Source organism: Salmo salar, chromosome 17 (genome assembly GCF_965601325.2).
Source record: "Salmo salar chromosome 17, fSalSal1, whole genome shotgun sequence".
Taxonomy (NCBI): domain Eukaryota; kingdom Metazoa; phylum Chordata; class Actinopteri; order Salmoniformes; family Salmonidae; genus Salmo; species Salmo salar.
The window spans coordinates 7,409,800-7,432,597 of NC_138307.1; the positions used below are offsets into that span (position 1 = coordinate 7,409,800).

The 22,798-nt window shown below is 39.5% G+C and overlaps 1 protein-coding gene across 1 annotated transcript in view; it reads right to left on the minus strand.

Annotated features, from left to right (window-relative positions):
- The window catches only part of LOC106575214 (uncharacterized), a 31,923-nt gene extending 16,026 nt beyond the window's left edge, over nucleotides 1-15,897 (minus strand). The window contains exons 1-21 of the mRNA XM_082964380.1: nucleotides 15,696-15,897; nucleotides 14,538-14,665; nucleotides 14,162-14,306; nucleotides 13,831-13,926; nucleotides 12,921-13,007; nucleotides 12,706-12,784; nucleotides 12,515-12,606; nucleotides 12,115-12,266; nucleotides 11,843-12,001; nucleotides 9,743-9,835; nucleotides 9,575-9,634; nucleotides 9,374-9,485; nucleotides 8,874-8,915; nucleotides 8,653-8,736; nucleotides 8,444-8,542; nucleotides 8,105-8,302; nucleotides 3,135-3,226; nucleotides 2,797-2,936; nucleotides 2,130-2,318; nucleotides 608-711; nucleotides 300-491 (exon numbers count right to left, since the gene is read on the minus strand). Coding sequence (XP_082820506.1) covers nucleotides 300-491; nucleotides 608-711; nucleotides 2,130-2,318; nucleotides 2,797-2,936; nucleotides 3,135-3,226; nucleotides 8,105-8,302; nucleotides 8,444-8,542; nucleotides 8,653-8,736; nucleotides 8,874-8,915; nucleotides 9,374-9,485; nucleotides 9,575-9,634; nucleotides 9,743-9,835; nucleotides 11,843-12,001; nucleotides 12,115-12,266; nucleotides 12,515-12,606; nucleotides 12,706-12,784; nucleotides 12,921-13,007; nucleotides 13,831-13,926; nucleotides 14,162-14,306; nucleotides 14,538-14,665 — 2,343 coding nt within the window. The 5' untranslated portion in view covers nucleotides 15,696-15,897. The remainder of the gene's footprint in view (nucleotides 1-299; nucleotides 492-607; nucleotides 712-2,129; nucleotides 2,319-2,796; nucleotides 2,937-3,134; nucleotides 3,227-8,104; nucleotides 8,303-8,443; nucleotides 8,543-8,652; nucleotides 8,737-8,873; nucleotides 8,916-9,373; nucleotides 9,486-9,574; nucleotides 9,635-9,742; nucleotides 9,836-11,842; nucleotides 12,002-12,114; nucleotides 12,267-12,514; nucleotides 12,607-12,705; nucleotides 12,785-12,920; nucleotides 13,008-13,830; nucleotides 13,927-14,161; nucleotides 14,307-14,537; nucleotides 14,666-15,695) is intronic.
- Between the last annotated feature and the right edge of the window lie 6,901 nt (nucleotides 15,898-22,798).

The following is a 22,798-nucleotide window of genomic DNA, read 5'->3' on the forward strand; positions in this document are numbered from 1 at the left end:
GTAAGTCGCTCTGGATAAGAGCGTCTGCTAAATGTCTTAAATGTAATGTAAATGTAAAGTGGTCCTGTAAAAGTGGGTACTTTATTACTACAAACCCAAAAAACATTTACTGACATTCGGGTCATAAATTCCACATCAACTCAATCAAAATCAATATATTTCAGGAGTTAAAAGGGGAAATTAGCAACAGAATGTATAACTTCTAATTGATCATTCCTGTAACATACAAGCAATAAAGTATGGAAGGCCACTGGCAGTAAGGTCTGTCCTGAAAAGATGTAACTGAGATAATACTACACCTGGAGGTTTCCCTTGAGCTTGCGGATGTTGTGTTGTCGCAGGAGGTCTTTCTCCAGGGCGAAGTGGCTGTGTTGGTCATCAAGCTGGGCTAGGAGATCGTGGAAGCAGACAGTGGCCAAGGATTCATCAACAGCCACATTATCCCTATGGATTGGATCATTGACATACTGTATATCAATATCCGAACAGCAACATTATCTCTACATAGATATGGATTCACAGGGCAATTAAGATTGGATGAACGAGATGAAATACAATAAAATACAGATATAATTGAAAAGGGTAGAGTACAATAGAATACCGGTCAAATAGAATAGATCTTTGTATATCCATTTAACAGCAGCCTCCCTGCAGTCGTCATCCCTGCTTGCTTACCAGTCGATGCTCTCAATCCACTTGCTGAGGTACTCTCTGATGTCCATGGGGAAAATAACAGTCAATTAAGTCAGATTATGGATTACATTTTACTTTTTTTTTTTTACATTTTAGACATTTAGCAGACGCTCTTATCCAGAGCGACTTACAGTAGTGAATGCATACATTTCATAATTTTTTCCCCCGTACTGGTCCCCCGTGGGAATCGAACCCACAAACGTGGCGTTGCAAACACCATGCTCTACCAACTGAGCCACACGGGACCCAAACCAGAACATTGCAAATAAAATGTCTTCCTGTTATAGATTAAGAAATATGTAACGTATGAAGGGTAGCCTACTCTAAACTTACACTTCTGACACTGATATGATATTAGTGTCTACGTATCCTGTGTCGGTTGGACTCTCCACGTCCATGGGCTCCGATGCTGAAAAACTAAATGGAGGACCAGATGGAAGATTGGGGATGTTTTGTTCATAATAAACATCCCCAAAGGTTTACCAGACACCATGGTCATTGAGGGGATTTTAAACACAGAAATAGAATGCCTAATCTTATCACTTCTATTTTCTGACCAACAGATGTTTTATTAATTCTATATTCCTATAATTCTATAATGTGAAATGTATCATGTCTTATTATTATTTTGTAAACATTTATATTTGATATGCCTATAGTCGATGTCTGTGCCTGCGTGGAAAACTAATCTGTCTGTTCAACCTAGAGGCTTTAGTTTTTTGCAAGGACTGCGTCTCAATACACAACATCCGCCGATGTCGGTTTACCCCATCTGCAGTGGAAACAGGCAGCTCTACAGCGGAGTGACCCCATTATGGAAAGCTGAGACTCACGGCTGTTTTGGTCTACGACAAGCTTCACGGGACTCGTTTGAAGTCGGTCCCTTTGGCATGCCAACTTTGTTTTTCTTCCAACGAAAACATCTGTCAAGTCCGAACGGTTTAAGCCAGAAACAAAAATCACCCCACTATGGAAAGCTGAGACTCACACGAACGGGTCAGCTGTTTTGCTCTACGACGCCCACAAGCTGAACCCCTAGGAGTCTAAGACGATATCTATAAAGCTAACATATAGAATTGTTTTAGTTTGATCATAAGATGGACCAGCTATTTTTAGGACCTCTGTAGGTATTCCCAAAAAATATATAAAAATTATTTGATGAAAGACTTATTTGGCCTTACTGCTATTAGCCCATAGAGACACATTGAATAAAACATTCATACATGGCCAAAAATAAATCTAAACGAAGTATGGTTTGAGGTGTCTGAAATGCATCAGAGATTTAGGAAAGCATCAGGAACAAAATAACAAAAAAAGGAAATAACAGTTAAATCCTATTTATTCCATACATTTTTTTACCTCAGTCACGGGTAACCTTCACACGAGACCTTGTAAATAAGATATGATTTGAAACAAAAAGATCACTGGCTGCTTACCCTCGGAGGCCCTGGTGTAGTACTTTCCGAAGGACTCGTCTTTGGGGATGTCTGGGTAGAGGAAGCAGAGTGGGTTCTCTGGGATGTTCTCAGCTGCCATCACCTTGTAGGTTCGGATGATGTCAGGCAGAGAGACGGCAGACAGCTCACTCTTGGTGTAGGGCGCCACTGCATGGAATACAGGCTCATCTGTGGAACATGGGTGACAGGTTTAGCATTCATCTTTGCATTCTAACAGAAAGTAGGCTGACCCTCTGACATCGCATAGGTCAAAACATTGCATTCTGTTAATTTATAAAGCTCTTTTGCAAAAAAAACTGCATTTACCTAACATTGTTACTAACATATAGAGGTATGAGATACCATACTCCGTCACAGGGATGGTTAACTCTTGAAATTCCTTCTGTCTCTACAGATTTAGGATAAAACAGCTTTTAGTTGATCCACACCTCATTTATGGAACCATCTTGAAAATAATCTACAGTTGGTTGCATTGGTGCCCTTTGGGCAATTCAGTTTGTTGGTTGAGGAACTCTTTTTTGAGAAATGTGGTTGTTTTTCATGAATGTATTTTGGGGGGAATCCACCCTGCTAAAATAAGGGTGAAATAAAAAAACAGATTCAAATATAGCACCTTTAGTTGTAAATGCGCATGTGTGCTACTCACCGTTTAGGTCGTGTTCCACCCAAGTGAATGTGATGGCTCCGTCTCTGCTACTCTCACTGAAGCGCAGCAGGAACGTGCCTGGACACTTCCCAGTCAGCATGGCCTTTGCCCTCTCCTTACTCACGAAGCCCAGGATGCAACTGTAGTGGGAGAGAACAAGCAACATTTCTTTATTACTTACATTACTGTATTTGTTTTAGTAGGCAGGGACAATGCACATTGTTCATGTCTGTAAATGTGCCAGATGTAGCCATTCAGCTAATATGTCATCCCTATAAGAGCACTAGTTATTTGCTTTTGTAAATGTGCAATTCCAAAAAGAGTAAAGAATAACTCACCCATCATTCCACAGGGTCAGCAGATGTCTCTTGATGAGGTCCAGGATGGCTTCGATCCACAGCCAGAAGGGAAACCTCTTCTCACTGAGGCTCTATAGTTGACAAAAGGAAACACTTACTAGATGTCCTCCTCATACATACATACATATATACATATATATATATATATATATATATATCTCTTTGAACTGTAAATATTTTTAAAAGTACAACTTATAAAAGGCTTTATATAGAATAAAGGTTTCATAAGCACTACATACAGTGCATTCGGAAAGTATTCAGACTCCTTGACTTTTCCACATTTTGTTACACTACAGCCTTATTCTAAAATTGATTCAATAGTTTTTTTCCATCAATCTACACACAATACCCTATAATGACAAAGCAAAAACAGGTTTGTAGACATTTTTGCTAATTTATCTAAAATAAAAAACTTAAATATCACATTTACATAAGTATTGAGACCCTTTACTCAGTACTGTTACGTTCTAAATAAAGAGTAAAATCTCATGGACGATTAGTAAAGCTCAAACCAAGTTTATTCACCCACTGAGTCAGACAGCTGAACAGACCAATACATATATTTACACAAGCACTGGTATTTAAACCTTCCTCGTATACTGAGTCTCCTCCTTACACATCAGGACAGCCAATACATCTCTTAAGCTAGACAGGACATTAGTGATATCTGTTGATAGAATAATTTGTATGTTTAAGATAATGACTAAAGTATTCCACCCTGAAACCATATAATTGTATGAAATGTGTTAAGAGTCATAATTCAATAATGTGTGTGACTAGGCCATTGTGTTACTATTTCACATTATGAGCTGGGTATAGTTGAGACATTCAAGGACAACTGAACTGTTGACTTGTGATAACGTTGAAACGAATAACTGGAAAGAGGCCTCCCCACCCTAGGGAGGAGAAAAACTGTTAAAAATGGCTTGCAGAAGATGAAACATGTTGCAGAAGGGTGATAAACAATGCATGTGAACTTTGGAAAAATACAGGCCACCTAAAGAGAGGTGGAGTTTATACTGATGTGAGTTCATTTGTGTGTGTGTGTGTGTGTGTGCTTTAAAAAGATTGCGTTCTCATTTTGAAGACAGAGCGCTCTCTGAATAAAGGACTGATCTATTGCAGAATCTGAGACTTTGTCTAATTCTTTATTAACCGGAGATTGACGACCTCTGGGAAGTAGACAAAGCTTGAGTGATAGTTGAGTTCAACCATTGAGATAGCAAAATTCTCGTGACATCTGTCCTGACCACGGCACAAATTCCTCACTCCTCCCCAACTCATGGCTGTCCTGTTGACTTGTAGCAAACTGTGGCCCTTCTCCTTCCCATAAGATCCCTGATGTCTAACAGTAATGTATTCTGACAGAATGTAAATGTTCTACATTCTCCCTCAGTGACATGAATAAGTACATTTCATATTTTCACATTTAGAAGTCAGAACCCATCAGTACTTTGTTGAAGCACCTTTGGCAGTGATTACAGCCTTGAGTCTTCTTGGTTATAACACATTCAAAGACTTGACCTGAAGCCACTCCTGCGTCGTCTTGGCTGTGTGCTTAGGATCGTTGTCCTGTTGGAAGGTGAACCTTCACCCCAGTCTCTGGAGCAGATGTTCATGCGTTTGAGCCTATCAGTTGTGTTGTGACAAGGTAGGGGGTATACAGAAGATAGCTCTATTTGGTAAAAGACCAAGTCCATATTATGGCAAGAACAGCTCAAATAAGCAAAGAGAAATGACAGTCCATCATTACTTTAAGACATGAAGGTCAGTCAATATGAACGTTTCTTCAAGTGCAGTTGCAAAAACCATCAAGCGCTATGATGAAACTGGCTCTCATGAGGACCGCTACAGGAAAGGAAGACCCAGAGTTACCTCTGCTGTAGAGGATAAGTTCATTATTGTTACCAACCTCAGAAATTGCAGCCCAAATAAATGCTTCTGTCACGTCCTGACCAAAGTAAGAGGTTATTTTCTATGGTAGAGTAGGTCAGGGCGTGACATGGGGTGTTGTGTGTTTTTCTATGTTTTGTATTTATGTTTAAGTTCTACTTTTTCTATTTCTGTTGTTTTTTGGGTTGATCTCCAATTGGAGGCAGCTGGTCCTCGTTGTCTCTAATTGGAGCTATGTACTCAGAATATTGCAAAATGTGCTTTCGCCGAAAAGCTATTTTAAAATCGGACATAGCGATTGCATAAAGGAATTCTGTATCTAGAATTCTTAAAATAATTGTTATGTATTTTGTCAACGTTTATCATGAGTAATTTAGTAAATTCACCGGAAGTTTTCGGTGGGTATGCTAGTTCTGAACATCACATGCTAATGTAAAAAGCTGGTTTTTGATATAAATATGAACTTGATTGAACAAAACATGCATGTATTGTATAACATAATGTCCTAGGAGTGTCATCTGATGAAGATCAAAGGTTAGTGCTGCATTTAGCTGTGGTTTGGGTTTATGTGACATATATGCTTGCTTGGAAAATGGCTGTGTGATTATTTGTGTCTATGTACTCTCCTAACATAATCTAATGTTTTGCTTTTGCTGTAAAGCCTTTTTGAAATCGGACAATGTGGTTAGATTAACCAGAGTTATCTTTAAAATGGTGTAAAATAGTTGATTGTTTGAGAAAATTGAATAGTGGTATTTTATTTGGTTTTGTATTTCGTGCCGTGCGATGCCATTGGCTGTTGGCTAGGGGTTCCGCACGTCTGTCCTCAACAGGTTAAGTAGGGGTTTTTCTTCCTGGGTTTTTGTGGGTTATTATATTTTGAGTAGTGTTTGTTTCTCTCTGCGTCATGGTTTGTTTTGTTAATTCAGTTATTTATGTATTGCAAAGTTTAACAGATTTAATAAAATGTGGAACTACAACCACGCTGCACTTTGGTCCCCTCTCTACGACAGCCATGACAGCTTCAGAGTTCAAGTAACAGACACATCAACATCAACTGTTCAGAGGAGACTGTGAATCAGGCCATAAAATCAAATCAAATTGTATTTGTCACATGCGGCGAATACAACAGGTGTAGACCTTACAGTGAAATGCTTACTTACCATCATAGTGCTTGATGGTTTTTGTGACTGCATTTGAAGAAACTTGCAAATTTCTTGAAATGTTCCGTATTGACTGACCTTCATGTCTTAAAGTAATGATGGCCTGTCGTTTCTCTTTGCTTATTTGAGCTATTCTTACCATAATATGTACTTGGTCTTTTACCAAATAGGGCTATCTTCTGTATACCCCCCCCCCCCCCATCTTGTCACAACACAACTGATTGGCTCAAATGCATTAAACCTCTACGGGATCGGTATCCCCCCCATGGGTTGGTTGAGCTAACGTGCGCTAATGTGATTAGCATGACGTTGTAAGTAACAAGAACATTTCCCAGGACATAGACATGTCTTAAGGCAGAAAGCTTAAATTCTTGTTAATCTAACTGCACTGTCCAATTAACAGTAGCTATTAGTGAAAAAATACCATGTTATTGTTTGAGGAGAGTGCACAACAACAAAACTTATCATGCAACTGGTTTGATACATTCACCTCTGAAGGTAAATAATGTATTACATTCAGTAACCTTGCTCTGATTTGTCATCCTGAGGGTCCCAGAGATAAAATGTAGCATAGTTCTGTTTGATAAGATACATTTTTATATTGAAATGTAGGACCTGGGTTCTACAGTTTGAACCTCTCCTCCCCCCCCCCCCCCCCATCTAGATGTGTGAAGGTTAGTGTATTTTCTGTAGGGAAGCTAATTATCCATCATTTCTGACATTCCTGGGAGTGTGTAAACTAAAAAAAAATATTACCATATCATTTTTGCATGTTCTCTATAGTTATGTACTAGAAATGTATCAATTTACCAATTCACACATTTGGGTAGACTTGATACAACATTTTGAACAGTAATGTAATGGGATCAGTTTAAAACTTTGCACATACACTGCTGCCATCTAGTGGCCAAAATCTAAATTGCACCTAGACTCCAAAGTGATATTGGCCTTTCTCCTGCACTTCAAAGATGATGGAACAAAAACTTTTTTTTTTTGTATTATCTTTTACCAAATCTAACGTGTTATTCTCCTACCTTAATTTCACATTCACAAACTTAAGTGTTTCCTTTCAAATGGTATCAAGAATATGCATATACTTGCTTCAGGTCCTGAACTACAGATTTGGATATGTCATTTTAGGGGAAAATTTAAAAACAGTCCGATCTTTTGAGGAAAGAAATTCCACAAATTAACTTTTTAGAAGGCACACCTGTTAATTGAAATGCATTCCAGATTGCCTCATGAAGCTGGTTGAGAAAATGCCAAGAGTGTGCAAAGCTGTCATCAAGGCGAAGGGTGGCCATTTGAAGAATTTCAAATAAATTCTGATTTGTTTAACACTTTTTTGGTTACTACATGATTCCATATGTGTTATTTCATAGTTTGATGTCTTCACTATTATTCTACAATGTAGAAAATAGTAAAAATAAAGAAAAACCCTTTTGACCGGTAGTGTAAGTAATATATTTTTTTATAGATTTGTAAAAATGTCTAAACCTGTTTTTGCTTTGTCATTATAGTGTGTAGATTGAGGGGAAAATAATTATTCTTTCAATTTTATAAGGCTGTAACGTAACAAAATGTGGAAAAAGTCAATGGGGTCTGAATACTTTCCGAATGCACTGTAAATGCTTCACAAATCATCTACATGTGCATGTCATATTATATAAATGGCGTATAAACATACATTGTATATTGTCACATTTGGCAAGTCCCCCTACGTTGGGAATTGTTACATCACCTTTTCTACACCATTTAAAGAATAAGATATACACTTAAATGCTTCATAAACACTACATAAATCTTCTGTTTGCTACAGTATATAAATGCTTTATGAATTGTACTTTGTTTAAATTGGGACCAAATATTCTGTGTACTGTAATCCTAACCTACCTTGACAGCACCAAACATGGTCCAGGGGATAAGGCCCTCAGGATTCCTCTGTGCTTTCTGGCCCAGTAGTTTGTCGGCCAGAATGCCTAGCTGCTCATCATTGAGTCCCCTCTTGGTGACAGAGGAGAACTGCCAGCTCAGCACCTCAGATAGCTGACCCCAGGACACTGTCGGAGGGCTCAGGAAGAACTCCAGGTTCTGTTCCAACAAATCAATCATATTTATTTAAAAACGGATTTTTAAATCAAAAGTTGTCAAAGTGTTTGACAGTAAGCCAGCAAAGCACCTTCAAGGCAAGGAAAAACTCCCTAGGAGGAAGGAACCTTGAGAGAAGACTACCTGGGGCTCGCTGGTCAGCATGTTGTACCACAGGATGGAGGCCCAGCCACTGGGCATCTGGCTGCTGTTGGAGATGACCACGATGGGCAGGGAGATGGTCTAAAAAGGACCAGAGGCCAGACTAAATCAAAGTCAAATTAAATAAGGCCAAAGCGCTGTTGGACCTCATGGGAGTGTAGACCTGAATCTCTATATTTCAGATCACTTACCCCTAGTTTGATTTCCAGACCTGACTGGCGGAGTTCCGACTCAAAGCAGATGCAGTGCAGCTCCTCTGTCACAATGAGAGGCCCCTGGAATAACATGGACAGACAGAGAAACATAATCCGCACCAGAATGTATTTAATACTCATCATGAAATTCACAAATACTGTACCGAATACATGGTCATTACAGCCCATTAAGACCAATCAGAAACCAGCTCTCTTACCTCTTTCTTTCCTTTTCCAGTCACTCTCTGCTCTAGCAGTTTCTGTGTTGAGATCAAAGAATAAACTGTAAAGCAGGGATCATCAACTACTGTAGATTCAGCTGCAGGCCGATATTTTCTTGAGAGGATGGTCAGGGTGCCCGAGCATAATTACAAATAATTTGTAGCCTACAAATTGACCGCAAGAAGCCCAAACAGATATCATATTTTACTATAACCATATCAAACCTTGCTTACATTTGTATACGGTCACATATATTTCTCTATAATGCGTGGAATACTTTGGAACAGATTTCCAAAATTAAAATCACTCGGAGCTGATTTGCTGGTATTTTTACAGTAATAAATAAATAAAAATACAACTTGACCGCCAAATAAAATGACTGCCAGTTGGAGAACCCTGCTGTAAAGAGTGATGACATTGCAGGTCCAAATGGACAACTGGGACAAGTCATTCAGATTTAGTGCCCTGTATGCCATTTAAAATGGTGCTAGCTTACCAAATGTGAAAACTCTGCAGCCAAGCTTCCATTTGACTCCTCCATATTAATAACTTTTGTGTCGGTACCCAATATGTTGAACTTACGAAACCCATTCTTTTCTGTAACGTCCCTGGAGAGAAAATAAAACGTGCATATAGTTATGTATTAACATCCCAAATTCAAGAGCAGGACAAAATAACACAACACTCATTTACTTACTTGTCAAACAAAGCTTTCACTTTGAGCTGATAGTTGAATTCCTGGAGCGTCACAAGAAATCTAGAGGAGAGGAAATACAAATTAAAACTCACCCAGGACTGTAAGGATCCATAGGAACTACAGATGGGAAGAACTACAGATAGGAGGTGCTGTTGTGTTTGTGCTGACCTGAGCTTGACAGTGAACTGCATCTTTGTCTGTAGCACCAGAGGTCTCTGTAGATGTGTGGGCATACAGGGCTGTCTCTCTACCACCAAGGAACTAAGACATCACAGAGACACAAGGAATTGTGAGGTGATATACTGTATAGAGGCATAGAGACAACAACACTTAGGTTTCTACTTCCAGCTGATACATAATATATATAGTACCAGTCAAAAGTTTGGACACACCTACTCATTCAAGGGTTTTCTTTATATTTACTATTTTCTACATTGTAGAATAATACTTAAGACATAACTATGAAAAAAGACATATGGAATCATGTGGTAACCAAAAAAGTGTTAAACATAACAAAATATATTTTATATTTCAGATTCTTCAAAGTAGCCACCCTTTGCCTTGATGACAGCTTTGCACAAACTTGGCATTCTCTCAACCAGCTTCATGAGGTAGTCACCTGGAATGACTTTCAATTAACAGGTGTGCCTTCTTAAAAGTTAATTTGTGAAATTTCTTTCCTTCTTAATGCGTTTGAGCCAATCAGTTCTGTATACAGAATATAGCCCTATTTGGTAAAATACCAAGTCCATATTATGGCAAACTGCTCAAATAAGCAAAGAGAAACGAAAGTCCATTACTTTAACAGTCAATACGGAACATTTCAAGAACGTTGAAAGTTTCTTCAAACGCAGTCGCAAAAACCATCAAGCGCTATGATGAAACTGGCTCTCATGAGGACCGCCACAGGAAAAGAAGACCCAGAGTTACCTCTGCTGCAGAGGATAAGTTCATTAGAGTTAACTTCATCTCAGATTGCAGCCCAAATAAATGCTTCACAGAGTTCAAAAAACGGACATTGCATTATTCAGAGGAGACTGCATGAATCAGGCCTTCATGGTCGAATTGCTGCAAAGAAACCACTACTAAAGGACACCAATAATAAGAAGAGACTTGCTTGGGCCAAGAAACACAAGCAATGGACATTAGACAGGTGGACATCTGTCCTTTGGTCTGATGAGTCCAAATGTGCGATTTTTGGATCCAACTGCTATGTTTTTATGAGACAGAGTAGGTGAAAGTATGATCTCTGCATGTAGGAGGAGGTGTGATGGTGTGGGGGTGCTTTGCAGGTGACACTGTCAGTGATTTATTTTGAATTCAAGGGACACTTAACCAGCATGGCTACCACAGCATTCTGCAGCGATATCTGCCATCCCATCTGGTTTGTGCTTAGTGGGACTATCATTTGTTTTTCAACAGGACAATGACCCAGACTATTTGCATTGCCCCCCCCTTTGACGCTGCTGCTATTCTGTTTATTTATGCATAGACATTTTAAATCTACCCTCAACTAACCGGTGCCCCCGCACATTGACTCTGTACCGGTAACCCCTGTATATAGCCTCGGTATTGTTATTTTACAACTGCTCTTAAATTATTTGTTATTTTTATTTCTTAATTTTTACTTATACATTTTTTACTTTACATGCATTTTTCTTAACTGCATTGTTGGTTAAGGGCTTGTAACTAAGTATTTCACTCTAAGGTTGCATTTCACTCTACCTGTTGTATTCGGCGCATGTGACAAATAAAATTTAGTTTTGATTTGAAACACACCTCCAGGCTGTGTAAGGGCTATGTGACCAAGAAGGAGAGTGATGGAGTGCTGCCTCAGATGACCTGGCCTCCACAATCACCTGACCTCAACCCAATTGAGATGGTTTGCGATGAGTTGGACTGCAGAGTGAAGGAAAAGCAGCCAACAAGTGCTCAGCATATGTGGGAACTACTTCAAGACTGTTGGAAAAGCATTCCTTATGAAGCTAGTTGAGAGAATGCCAAGAGTGCAAAGCTGTCATCAAGGCAAAGGGGGGCTACTTTGAAGAATCTCAAATCTAAAATCTAAAATATATTTTTTGGTTACTACGATTCCATATTTTGATGTGTTCACTATTATAACACATGTAAAAAAATAAAAAATAAACCTCTGAGTAGGTGTGTCCAAACTTTTGACTGGTACTGTATATAATTCATTTAAATGATTAAAATGGCAGCAAAAAACAAAGTGGGCCTTTAACAGTGGAATACAAGTGTGGTGTCACTCACTGTTCAAGGAGGTTCCGGAACAGTGCCAAGGCCCGCCCCTCCAGGAAGCCTTTCTGCTGTTTGATTGGGTCGTTGTCGTATGTGTACTTCTGCTCTAGTTCCTGGAGCTCCTTCAGCTGCTGCCTCACCTGCTGCAGGCTTTCTGCCACCGCTGTGAACCTACAGGGGAAGAAGAAGATGAATAAGAACAATACTTATTTGTTGGGTTCCTAAATTCATCTTTTTGCTTGATCAGATAAGAGATGCTCAAAACAATGAACTAGTCTCCACACCAGTTCTGCAGTTGGTCCAGACATGTGTTGGGTGGTCCTCCAATACAGGAGCGCTGCTGCCTCTTCTTCCACTCAGGCAGCTCCTCTGAGATCAGGTCTGACTGGACCGCCTCGGCCATGTTGAGCACCTCCGCCAACTGGCCAACCACTTCCTGTGGAGGGAGACAACAACATACGTAGTTATTATTTACTCTATAACCGTCATTTACTTTTCAATATGAGCATGCTGGTTATAACTAGATAATACACTCTTAGTCATTCAGACAGACTATGATGATAAATGGTATTCTTAGCAGTGCTTGATGCATGATTATTCATGCTTTTTGTCATTGCATTTTTTTTTATTCACAGCACGTCATGATAAAATTTCACTGTTTAACCTCATCATGACCCCTCTTACCACTCTCTTGAACTTCAGCTTGAAACACATCTCTACAATCATCAGCTTCTCGTATTCCAGCTGTTTGGGTGTCAGCCCGTTCATTTCATGTTCTAAAGTGGGAGAAGGAAAAACATTCACTTACTGGGTAAACCTGAAACACAGACCTGTAAATAAATGATCTATTACAGATTGAGAATAAAACCCCTCACCTCTGTTCTTAAGATTATTTTCCTTAAAGTCATGCTCGTCTTGAAGGTATTCCAGAGACTTTATATTCTGATACGCTTCCTAGCAAGTGCGATAAACATGTTGGATCAGATAGATGGCAAACCTGACATGCACGAACATGTTCTGCAAATCACTGATGGAATTGTTCCACCAGGAAACAATCAGCATAGAGTATACGATGGAAATGGTAACTCACCTGAACCTTGTTTTTCATGTCTTTGACTTTGTTGTCCAGCTTTTGCTTCTCCAGAACCATGCTGGTCTGTGTGTCTTCTCTGTCGGTCTGAGAAGAAAATACTGTTCATTTAACTCTACAGTTAAAGCATGTAAACGCTCCAATATACAGTTATGTATCATCTACAATATCTGACAGCATGGATAGAGAAAGACGTGTGGTGATTTTATTAATTACCGTAAATTCCGGACTATAAGCCGCAACTTTTTTCCCACGCTTTGAACCTCGCGGCTTAAACAATGACGCGGCTAATATATGGATTTTTCCCGCTTTCAAATTTTTTTCTCTCCAAAAAAACACATTCTGTGACGTGCTCAGTTTTTTGGCGGCATGAAGCTTTCATTAGACCAATGAAATTGCCGAACGGGTTAAGGTCAAGCAACTTTTTTGTTTACTGTTTAGATTAAATCGAGCGCTCTCAAACTTCCCATCATTCTGATTACGGTAGTCATTTTGTCACCCTCATCATGGCAAAGACACGGAGAAATGCATATGATGCAGCTTTCAAGTTGAAGGCGATTGATCTGGCTGTTGGAAAAGGAAATAGAGCTGCTGCACGGGAGCTTGGTCTTAATGAGTCGATGATAAGACGTTGGAAAGAGCAGCGTGAGGAATTGACTCAGTGCAAAAAGACAACTAAAGCTTACTGCGAAATTTTTTTTTGTTACAAGCCGTGTTTCGTTAAAGCCTGTGTAAAGTTCATTTGTTTCAATGTACCGGTAGGCACCTGCGGCTTATAGACATGTGCGGCTTATTTATGTTCAAAATAATATATATTTTTAAATTCAGTGGGTGCGGCTTATATTCAGGTGTGCTTAATAGTCCGGAAATTATGGAACAATGCATGTCAATACAAGTTCATGTAGGGCACCTCTATGCTTTTGGCAGCAGCCAGAATCCTCTGCTCCTCCTTCAGGTTTCTAGAGATGATCATGGCCATGTAAACAGGTTCCTCCTGAAAGTGGTCCTGTAAAAGTGGGTACTTTATTACTACAAACCCAAAAAACATTTACTGACATTCGGGTCATAAATTCCACATCAACTCAATCAAAATCAATATATTTCAGGAGTTAAAAGGGGAAATTAGCAACAGAATGTATAACTTCTAATTGATCATTCCTGTAACATACAAGCAATAAAGTATGGAAGGCCACTGGCAGTAAGGTCTGTCCTGAAAAGATGTAACTGAGATAATACTACACCTGGAGGTTTCCCTTGAGCTTGCGGATGTTGTGTTGTCGCAGGAGGTCTTTCTCCAGGGCGAAGCGGCTGTGTTGGTCATCAAGCTGGGCTAGGAGATCTTGGAAGCGGACAGTGGCCAGGGATTCATCAACAGCCACATTATCCCTATGGATTGGATCATTGACATACTGTATATCAATATCCGAACAGCAACATTATCTCTACATAGATATGGATTCACAGGGCAATTAAGATTGGATGAACGAGATGAAATACAATAAAATACAGATATAATTGAAAAGGGTAGAGTACAATAGAATACCGGTCAAATAGAATAGATCTTTGTATATCCATTTAACAGCAGCCTCCCTGCAGTCGTCATCCCTGCTTGCTTACCAGTCAATGCTCTCAATCCACTTGCTGAGGTACTGTCTGATGTCCATGGGGAAGGAGTCATCATAGAGCTGGTGGACCTGCTCCTGGTATTTAGGGTCCACTAGTTTCATCTGGCACCACTGGGCCATCTAGACCAATGAGCAATAACAGTAAACTTATTATGAAAATGTATGTCTACGATAGAAACAGGAACCTGGCTACAACATGAATAATAATTCACCTTCATATGCCTGGCATGTATCAGCTTGTTGTCCTCCCTGCCCCATTACCTCAATCTCAACACAACGGTTCTGCCCCATTTCCAAACTAGGTTTCCATCAAATTTGCGACAGATTTTCATGCAAATATTCTATAATCTGCATAAAACAATATACACATTTCCCCTCAGGTGATGCGTTTCAAACCGTCTGTTTGCGGATATGACGTAGTCTACATTAAAAAAAAATCCCTTTTGCCGTTAAAATCTCACGTACCGAATGAAAAATACAATTTAAATGGTGTTCCATCGCATTTTCAACTCTACTGATGGTTGCGTTAGCTTTACATAGCAAATGTGCCCACTGGTCTTGGCACATGCGCTCTAGCCAACAGCTCGCAGATACAGTGCGGCTAGGCAACCAACATTATGAGATTGTTATGGATAAAAGCGATATTGTTTTATTTGTCAAACAGCAGCCATGGCATCGATCATCATGTCACCAGAATAAGACTCTCGATATTCATTGGAAAGGAGCGTCAAGTTCATCACCGTGTACAATCAGACCCTCATCCTGTTTAGTTCATCACCATGTATTTATTTTGCCTAATAAACTGTATGCTTTCCCGAGTCGTAGCGGGAGGAGCACACATATCATGACATGACAACAAAATGTACTTCGATATGATGGTTATTAACTATACCAATTGCCTATTTGCCCATAAAGACGATTTCTCGCATAATTAATTTGACTGACAAAAAAAGATCCCACCATGTCGAAAAAAACAAATCGGCATTTATAAAATCTTAAAAGCATTTCATGTTTCCATAGCGCGGTCGTGACTGGTTTCATGCGTCAGGTAATTAATATGTATAACGTTTAAAGTGAATTTCCTTCTCCTTTGTGGGTGTTGGTATAAAGGCTGTAACACCACTGTTTTAACAAAAATTGATTGCCTTACCTTTGAGGAGGGAAAATAAATCACAGAGCACAGACTTCTCTGTTAAAATGTAGACAATAGGCTACACAAATCGCAAACGCAACAGTCTGGAAAGCAGTGAAATCTGAATGCGGAAATAAGTATCGTATTTCCTTGGGAATTTCCCAGGTTCTATGCAGCGCCCACATACTTGTTGGAACTAGGAAATGTCTGACTTTCTAACAACAACGGCATGTGTATGACTACAACTTCCGAGTTTCCACGTTCCGGCTAGCAAATGAATAGTTTTGCCACAGTTTTTATGCGAGTGCAGACATGAGTATAAAACAATTATAATGACAGCTGTGATGGAATCAGGAATTTTCGGGACAATTTTATAAATCCAGACAGATAATTTGTTCGATCGCATGGTGGGATCTTTTGTGTCAGTAAAATTAATGATGCGATAAATGTCGGTGGAAACGCCTTTATGCGCAAATATTGATATAATAACCATCATATTAAAGTAAACTTGGAGACCGAGGTAAAGACAGATTCAGGTTGGATACTCGACGGATATTCGCCTGGAGTCTTCCTTACGTCCACAAACAGCAGTTAGGGACCGTCAACATAGTGACAAATCACATTTTTCAAATTTCATTAGCTATTTAACCATTACTCCTAAAACGTTCAAAACTGGTTCTAGCTAACCCGATGGCATAGACACACTGGCATAGACACACATTGCACACATTTATTTTTCGTCGATTTACATCTCGCACTAATTTAAATTATTTATTTACATTTTTGAATTTCAATAGCTCATTGGTCATATGACCTACTGAACTCAAACCAGGTTCAGAATGTCCACTGACTACCCTTCTATATTGCACACCCTCTAGTTTGTCCATTTTCATCTCACACATTTTTACATGAATTTTTCTAAATGTAACATTTCAATAACTACTTGGTCATGTGACCTAGTGACTTCAATCAAGGTTCAGAATGTCCACTCAGTGGGCCTACACATTGCACACCCTTTAGTTTGTCCATTTCCATCTCACATGATTTTACATGAATTTTTCAAAATTTAAAATTTCAATAGCTCCTTGGTCATGTGACCTAATTTTTTACATTTATTTTATTTCACCTTTATTTAACCAAGTAGGCAAGTTGAGAACAAGTTCTCATTTAAAACTAAGACCTGACCAAGATAAAGCAAAGCAGTTCGACACATATAACAACACAGTTACACATGGAGTAAAACAAACATACAGTCAATAATACAGTAGAAAAATAAGTCTACATACATTGTGAGCAAATGAGGTGAGATAAGGGAGGTAAAGGCAATAAATAGGCCATGGTGGCGAAGTAAATACAATATAGCAATTAAAAACACTGGAATGGTAGATTTGACAGATTAGTGTGCAAAGTAGAAATACTGGGGTGCAAAGGAGCAAAATAAATAAATAAATACAGTAGGGGAAGAGGGTAGTTGTTTGGACTATTTATAGATGGGTTATGTACAGGTGCAGTGATCTGTGAGCTGCTCTGACAGCTGGTCCTTAAAGCTAGTGAGGGAGATAAGTGTTTCCAGTTTCAGAGATTTTTGTATTTCGTTCCAGTCATTGGCAGCAGAGAACTGGAAGGAGAGGCTTCAAATAAGGTTCAGTATGTCCACTGACTACCCTTCTATATTGCACACCCTTTAGTTTGTCCATTTTCATCTCACAGGATTATACATTAATTTTTCAAAATGTAAAATTTCAATAGCTCCTTGGTCATGTGACCTACTGACCTCAAACAAGGTTCAGAATGTCCACTGACTGTACCTTCATATCGCACACTCTGATGTTTGTCTACTTTCATATCATGCTATTAGACTTAAATCTGTAAGCTTTGCAGGCCCTCATTTCACATGGGTGTTCATTTCTTTTTTTAAGTTAACAAATGTTCCAGCCTCGCAATAACTATCTTTCACATGGACACTGAAAAGATCCGCAAATGGCTGTATGTGGTATGGATCAATGACAGGAGAGGTGTTCAAACAGAGGTGCTTAAAGGCAGGCGCACAGGTAGGCCTCATGAAAAACAATGTTTCATGAGCTCTTTTTAATCACAGTAATAGGCAGTGATTTGTCAGTCACAGTGAGCTTGATAAGGTGAAAGAATCCTTTTCATAGCATCACTTTCATATACTGTACATTAAGACAAATCCTTATACGTTGAGTATTAGAACAGTTTCCATAACCTTATAATGACTTGATATTTGAGTGCATTCACAACAAGCCACCTGCAGACAACTTACAAAATGCAATAGTGCATTTGAGGGTTCGTTTTTCTGATGAAAATAGTTATTTCTAACTGAAAAATACATTCCTACGTCTTTCGTGAGTAAAATCCTTTTTCCAAAATTGATTTAGGTACATTTTGTGAAGAGGTATGAGCGTTGTGATATGGGTCATTTAATAGTAATATCATTTAAGGGATCAATACATTTCTATATTGCTTCCCCAGTATCTGCATGAACCATCAGGCCAAGTGTTTTTGGTTGACCCTGCTGGACAGAAAGAGAAGGAGGAATCGGAACACTGCATTCAAATTCAGGTCTTAGTTATTCCATTGTACTGGATCTAATACATACTAGCATTTTACATATATTCATAAGTGTAATAATTTTTTATGACATACTGGGAAAAACTCTCTTGGCTGCTGGCTCTGTCACTTTCAGACATGCGCAGAGCAGACTGAAATGGGAAGGGTAGCTCTTGACTTGAACCACAGGGGTTCTCTGTAAAGAGAGAGTAATCCAAAAGGCACAGACACACCCCTTGACTTTCAATTGGCACCGTTGACCTGTATGTATTCTCTCCTGATTGGCTCTGTGCTGCACAGTCTGGCAGTCTGACTAAAGTGCCAGAGGTATGAGGAAAGACATCCTCCTTTGTATTTATGGGAACAAATATTTCCTAACACTTTGGATCCTATTCTTGGACAGTTAGAAGACACAATGCGTCAATGCAAAAAAGAAAATGTACTAATTACTGTCCATGAGTAACCTCAACCTTGTGGGTCTGTGGGTGTTTGGGCCAATAAAGTGCCAACTCAATTCTACCAGTGACTAGTCTCTCATGCCCCTATGAACGGGGACACAGGGCAATAGTGTCTAATCTAAACCAGCCCTTTTTTACTGGAGTACACTAACCCCTAATGGGGCTCTTTTCTTGACACACAGTAGCAGTTTACCAGATAAGAAGTCAAGAAGATCAAAAAGTAGATTGTTGTAAGGGTGTATTAGGTCCTGTGCTGGCCCCATTGTCATATCCATTCTGGATTCTGAGTGGTAAAATCATAGCTGAAAAATGCCTTTATGTATGTGTATACATTTTCCTCCAAGACAGAACTGCCAAAGGGGGTGGAGTTGCAATCTACTGCAGAGTTCTGTCATGCTATCCAGGTCTGTGCCCAAACAGTTCGAGCTTCTACTTTTAAAAATCCACCTTTCCAGAAATAGTCTAGATATCATCCTGACTAACCTGTCCTCTAAATACACCTCTGCTGTCTTCAACCAGGATCTCAGCGATCACTGCCTCATTGCCTGCGTCAGTAATGGGTCCGCGGTCAAACGACCACCCCTCATCACAGTCAAACGCTCCCTAAAACACTTCAGCGAGTAGGCCTTTCTAATCGACCAGGCCCGGGTATCCTGGAAAGATATTGACCTCATTCCGTAAGTAGAGGATGCCTGGTTATTCTTTAAAAGTGCTTTCCTCACCATCTTAAATAAGCATGCCCCATTCAAAAAATGTAGAACCAGGAACAGATATAGCCCTTGGTTCACTCCAGACCTGACTGCCCTTGACCAGCACAAAAAACATCCTGTGGCGTACTGCATTAGCATCGAATAGCCCCAGCGATATGCAACTTTTCAGGGAAGTTAGGAACTTATCGGCAGACTCAACAGCCTTGGTTTTTCAAATGACTGCCTCGCCTGGTTCACCAACTACTTCTCAGATAGAGTTCAGTGTGTCAAATCGGAGGGCCTGTTGTCCAGACCTCTGGCAGTCTCTATGGGGGTGCCACAGGGTTCAATTCTCGGGTCGACTCTTTTCTCTGTATACATCAATGATGTCGCTCTTGCGGCTGATGATTCTCTGATCCACTTCTACGCAGACGACACCATTCTGTATACTTCTGGCCCTTCTTTGGACACTGTGTTAACTAACCATACAACTCTCCTTCCATGGCCTCCAACTGCACTTAAATGCAAGTAAAACGAAAGGCATTCTCTTCAACCGATCGCACCTGCCCGCCCGTCTAGCATCTCTACTCTGGACGGTTCTGACTTAGAATACGTGGACAACTATAAATACCTAGGTGTCTGGCTAGACTTTAAACTCTCCTTCCAGACTCATATTAAGCATCTCCAATCCAAAATTAAATCTAGAATTGGCTTCCTATTTCGCAACAAAGCCTCCTTCACTCATGCTGCCAAACATACCCTCGTAAAACTGACTATCCTTACTACCCCCTTATAACAATATCTACAGCATTAACCTTGGGACGTTTTATTTATTTCACGTTACGGACTTCTACAAAGGAGTAATCTGCAACCCATACCTTTCTCTCTCAGTGTTTTCTCAGACTGAGGAGAGCGGGAGCTATGGGTAGTACCAGGGTGTTAGTAGGTGACGTAAGCACCCAGATAAAATAAAATACATTTAATGAAACAAAACCCGAAGATGTTAACATCATTCAGCTACTGTAGCTGCCTACCTAACATCAACAGGCATCACCAGTAGCGCAACAATTAAAATTAGAAACCAAAAGTAAAGTTCCTGGCGATCATAGCGATCTGACTCCCCCCTTCTGTCTGAACTTGGAATATTCCTGTTCGCGGGCTTTGGCCACTGACCCTCAACCTGATTGTTCTGTTCTGCGTTGTGTACTATTCTAATAATTTGAAGTTTGCTGGAATAACCATTTTAACTCTACTACAATCTAACAATTCCACAACAACTACCTAATACACACAAACCTAAGTAAAGGGATGGCTGGGCACTTTAACCACTCTGTGAAGTTTATCATAACTTATTCCATCTGTAGCCTAATAAACTGCAAGCCTTTTGGGTGCTGCCATAGAGTTACATTAGAAGTGCCCATCCAAGAAGGCTCAAGGTCATTGGCCACATATAAAATGATGTCAAATCACGTTACATCTACATTCGCTTTTATTGGACTGATCATGTCAACATCATACTTTCAAAATGTTAGCCAGCAGTCATCATCATGAATAAAGTCAACAATCTACTGGCAAATCCTTTTTAATCCTTGTCATATGAAGAGAAAAAATTAAGAGAAATTATAGATAAAACATATCGGTGCTCATCAGCCATTGGACATTAATATTACACAACACGTTGGAAATCGCAAATTCAACAATGAGTCATTTGGAATGAATCAGTGACAGCGGCTAAGTGCAAGCTTTGCAAAGCAATCACTAGCCTGCTATTCAGTGGAATGTGTGTGTGGTCCCACATCTGGGATCAAGTGTCTCTTTCCAAGTTTAAAATGATAAACATTCAACATTGGCCATGCTGTCAATGAAGCATGATTTGTGCTGCGCTCAAAACAACTATTAACTCAGAACTGCAAAAACTTGACTTCAGTGAGTTCAAGACAACTGGGAATTCTGGAAAAAACGAGCTCCGACTGGGAAATCCGTTTTGAACAGTCATCCAACTCGCAATTGTAAGTAGGGAACTCGGGCCTCTTTCTAAAGTTACAACCTGAAGATCAATGACGTCATCATGATTCAAACTTGTTATTTTCAGAGTTCCCAGTTGTCTTGAAAGCACCATAAATCCAGAGAATGCCAGACTTTGATGACAAAATTTGCCCACGAAGGACCGCCGTGCCACCTTCCTGTTCAAGTGAGCACAGCACAACAAGGTGAGTGCAAAAATGTCTTGTATGCTGCTGGTATAAATTATGTAATATGCCAGGGAGATATGTACACTGTAGCTAAGAAAGTAATACTAAGTGTATGTTGTGTAGTAAGATGTTAGTAGCCCATGTGCCTCACCCTAATAATTTGGTCTATGTACCCCTCTTAATTTCGCCTACTGTTCTGACATGGTGGTACACATGTAGCCTATAACCTGTTTAAGAGAAATGTAATCATCTAATTTTGTAAGAGCTTTCGTTGTCTGCTTATATGGCCCCTTTATTTATCCCACGGTTCTGACTTGGTGTACAGGGAGAACACTGTAAGAACGGCTCATGTTCTGAATTCTGTCGCTGTACATTTTAAAAGTGCTAAACAAATAGTTAAATTGACTACGTCCATCCTAGCTCACTCATTAATGTTTTAATCAAAATTACGGATTGCCTCTTATCCGCTTGTCGTCCCTTTATGTCATAGTTTGTACATCTCATTTGCCTTTAGAAACCACATTTGTTTAAGCAAGTCAGCCATATCTGTTATGTTTTTTAAAAGGCAGTAAATGAGGCTGAATGAACTGTTTCCCTGCCAGACAAGGCTCTGTTGTAAGACGTTAGGACTGCTGTTGGGACAGCTTTATGTAGGCCCTAACAGTTTGTGGGGACAGTTTGTCACCGTTATAGTGCAATTAATGTATTGTTTAGTGATGTGTAGTGGCATTGCTGGCATACATCCCACATTTATTAAAATGTTTTGCCCCACCAAGATTTACATGCTAAAATCGCCAGTGCACATTTGCTATTTAATGCAACAGATTTTGTGACAAAATTACGCTAGTGTTGAAAATGCGATGGAATAAAAAAACATTAGTGAAAAAGTAGGCGTACATTTTGTGTGCACTACGTCATCAGGCACTGATTTGTATTCACAACCAGTCATTTTGGTGGAAACACACCACAGGTGGAACATTTTTATATTTTCTTTAAGTGGAGTCTAGAATATTCGCATGAAAATCTGTTGCCAATAAGATGGAAACATAGCTACAGATTTTACATGCTTTCAGTAATTGGCCTGTAGCATTTTAAAGCTGCCTATCTCTTTAAAACTGAAACAAAACATTCATCTCTAATGTAGCCAATCAGAATCATAAAAGGGAGATGGGGAGATTATAAAAAATAGTCATTAAAATATTTGTCACTGT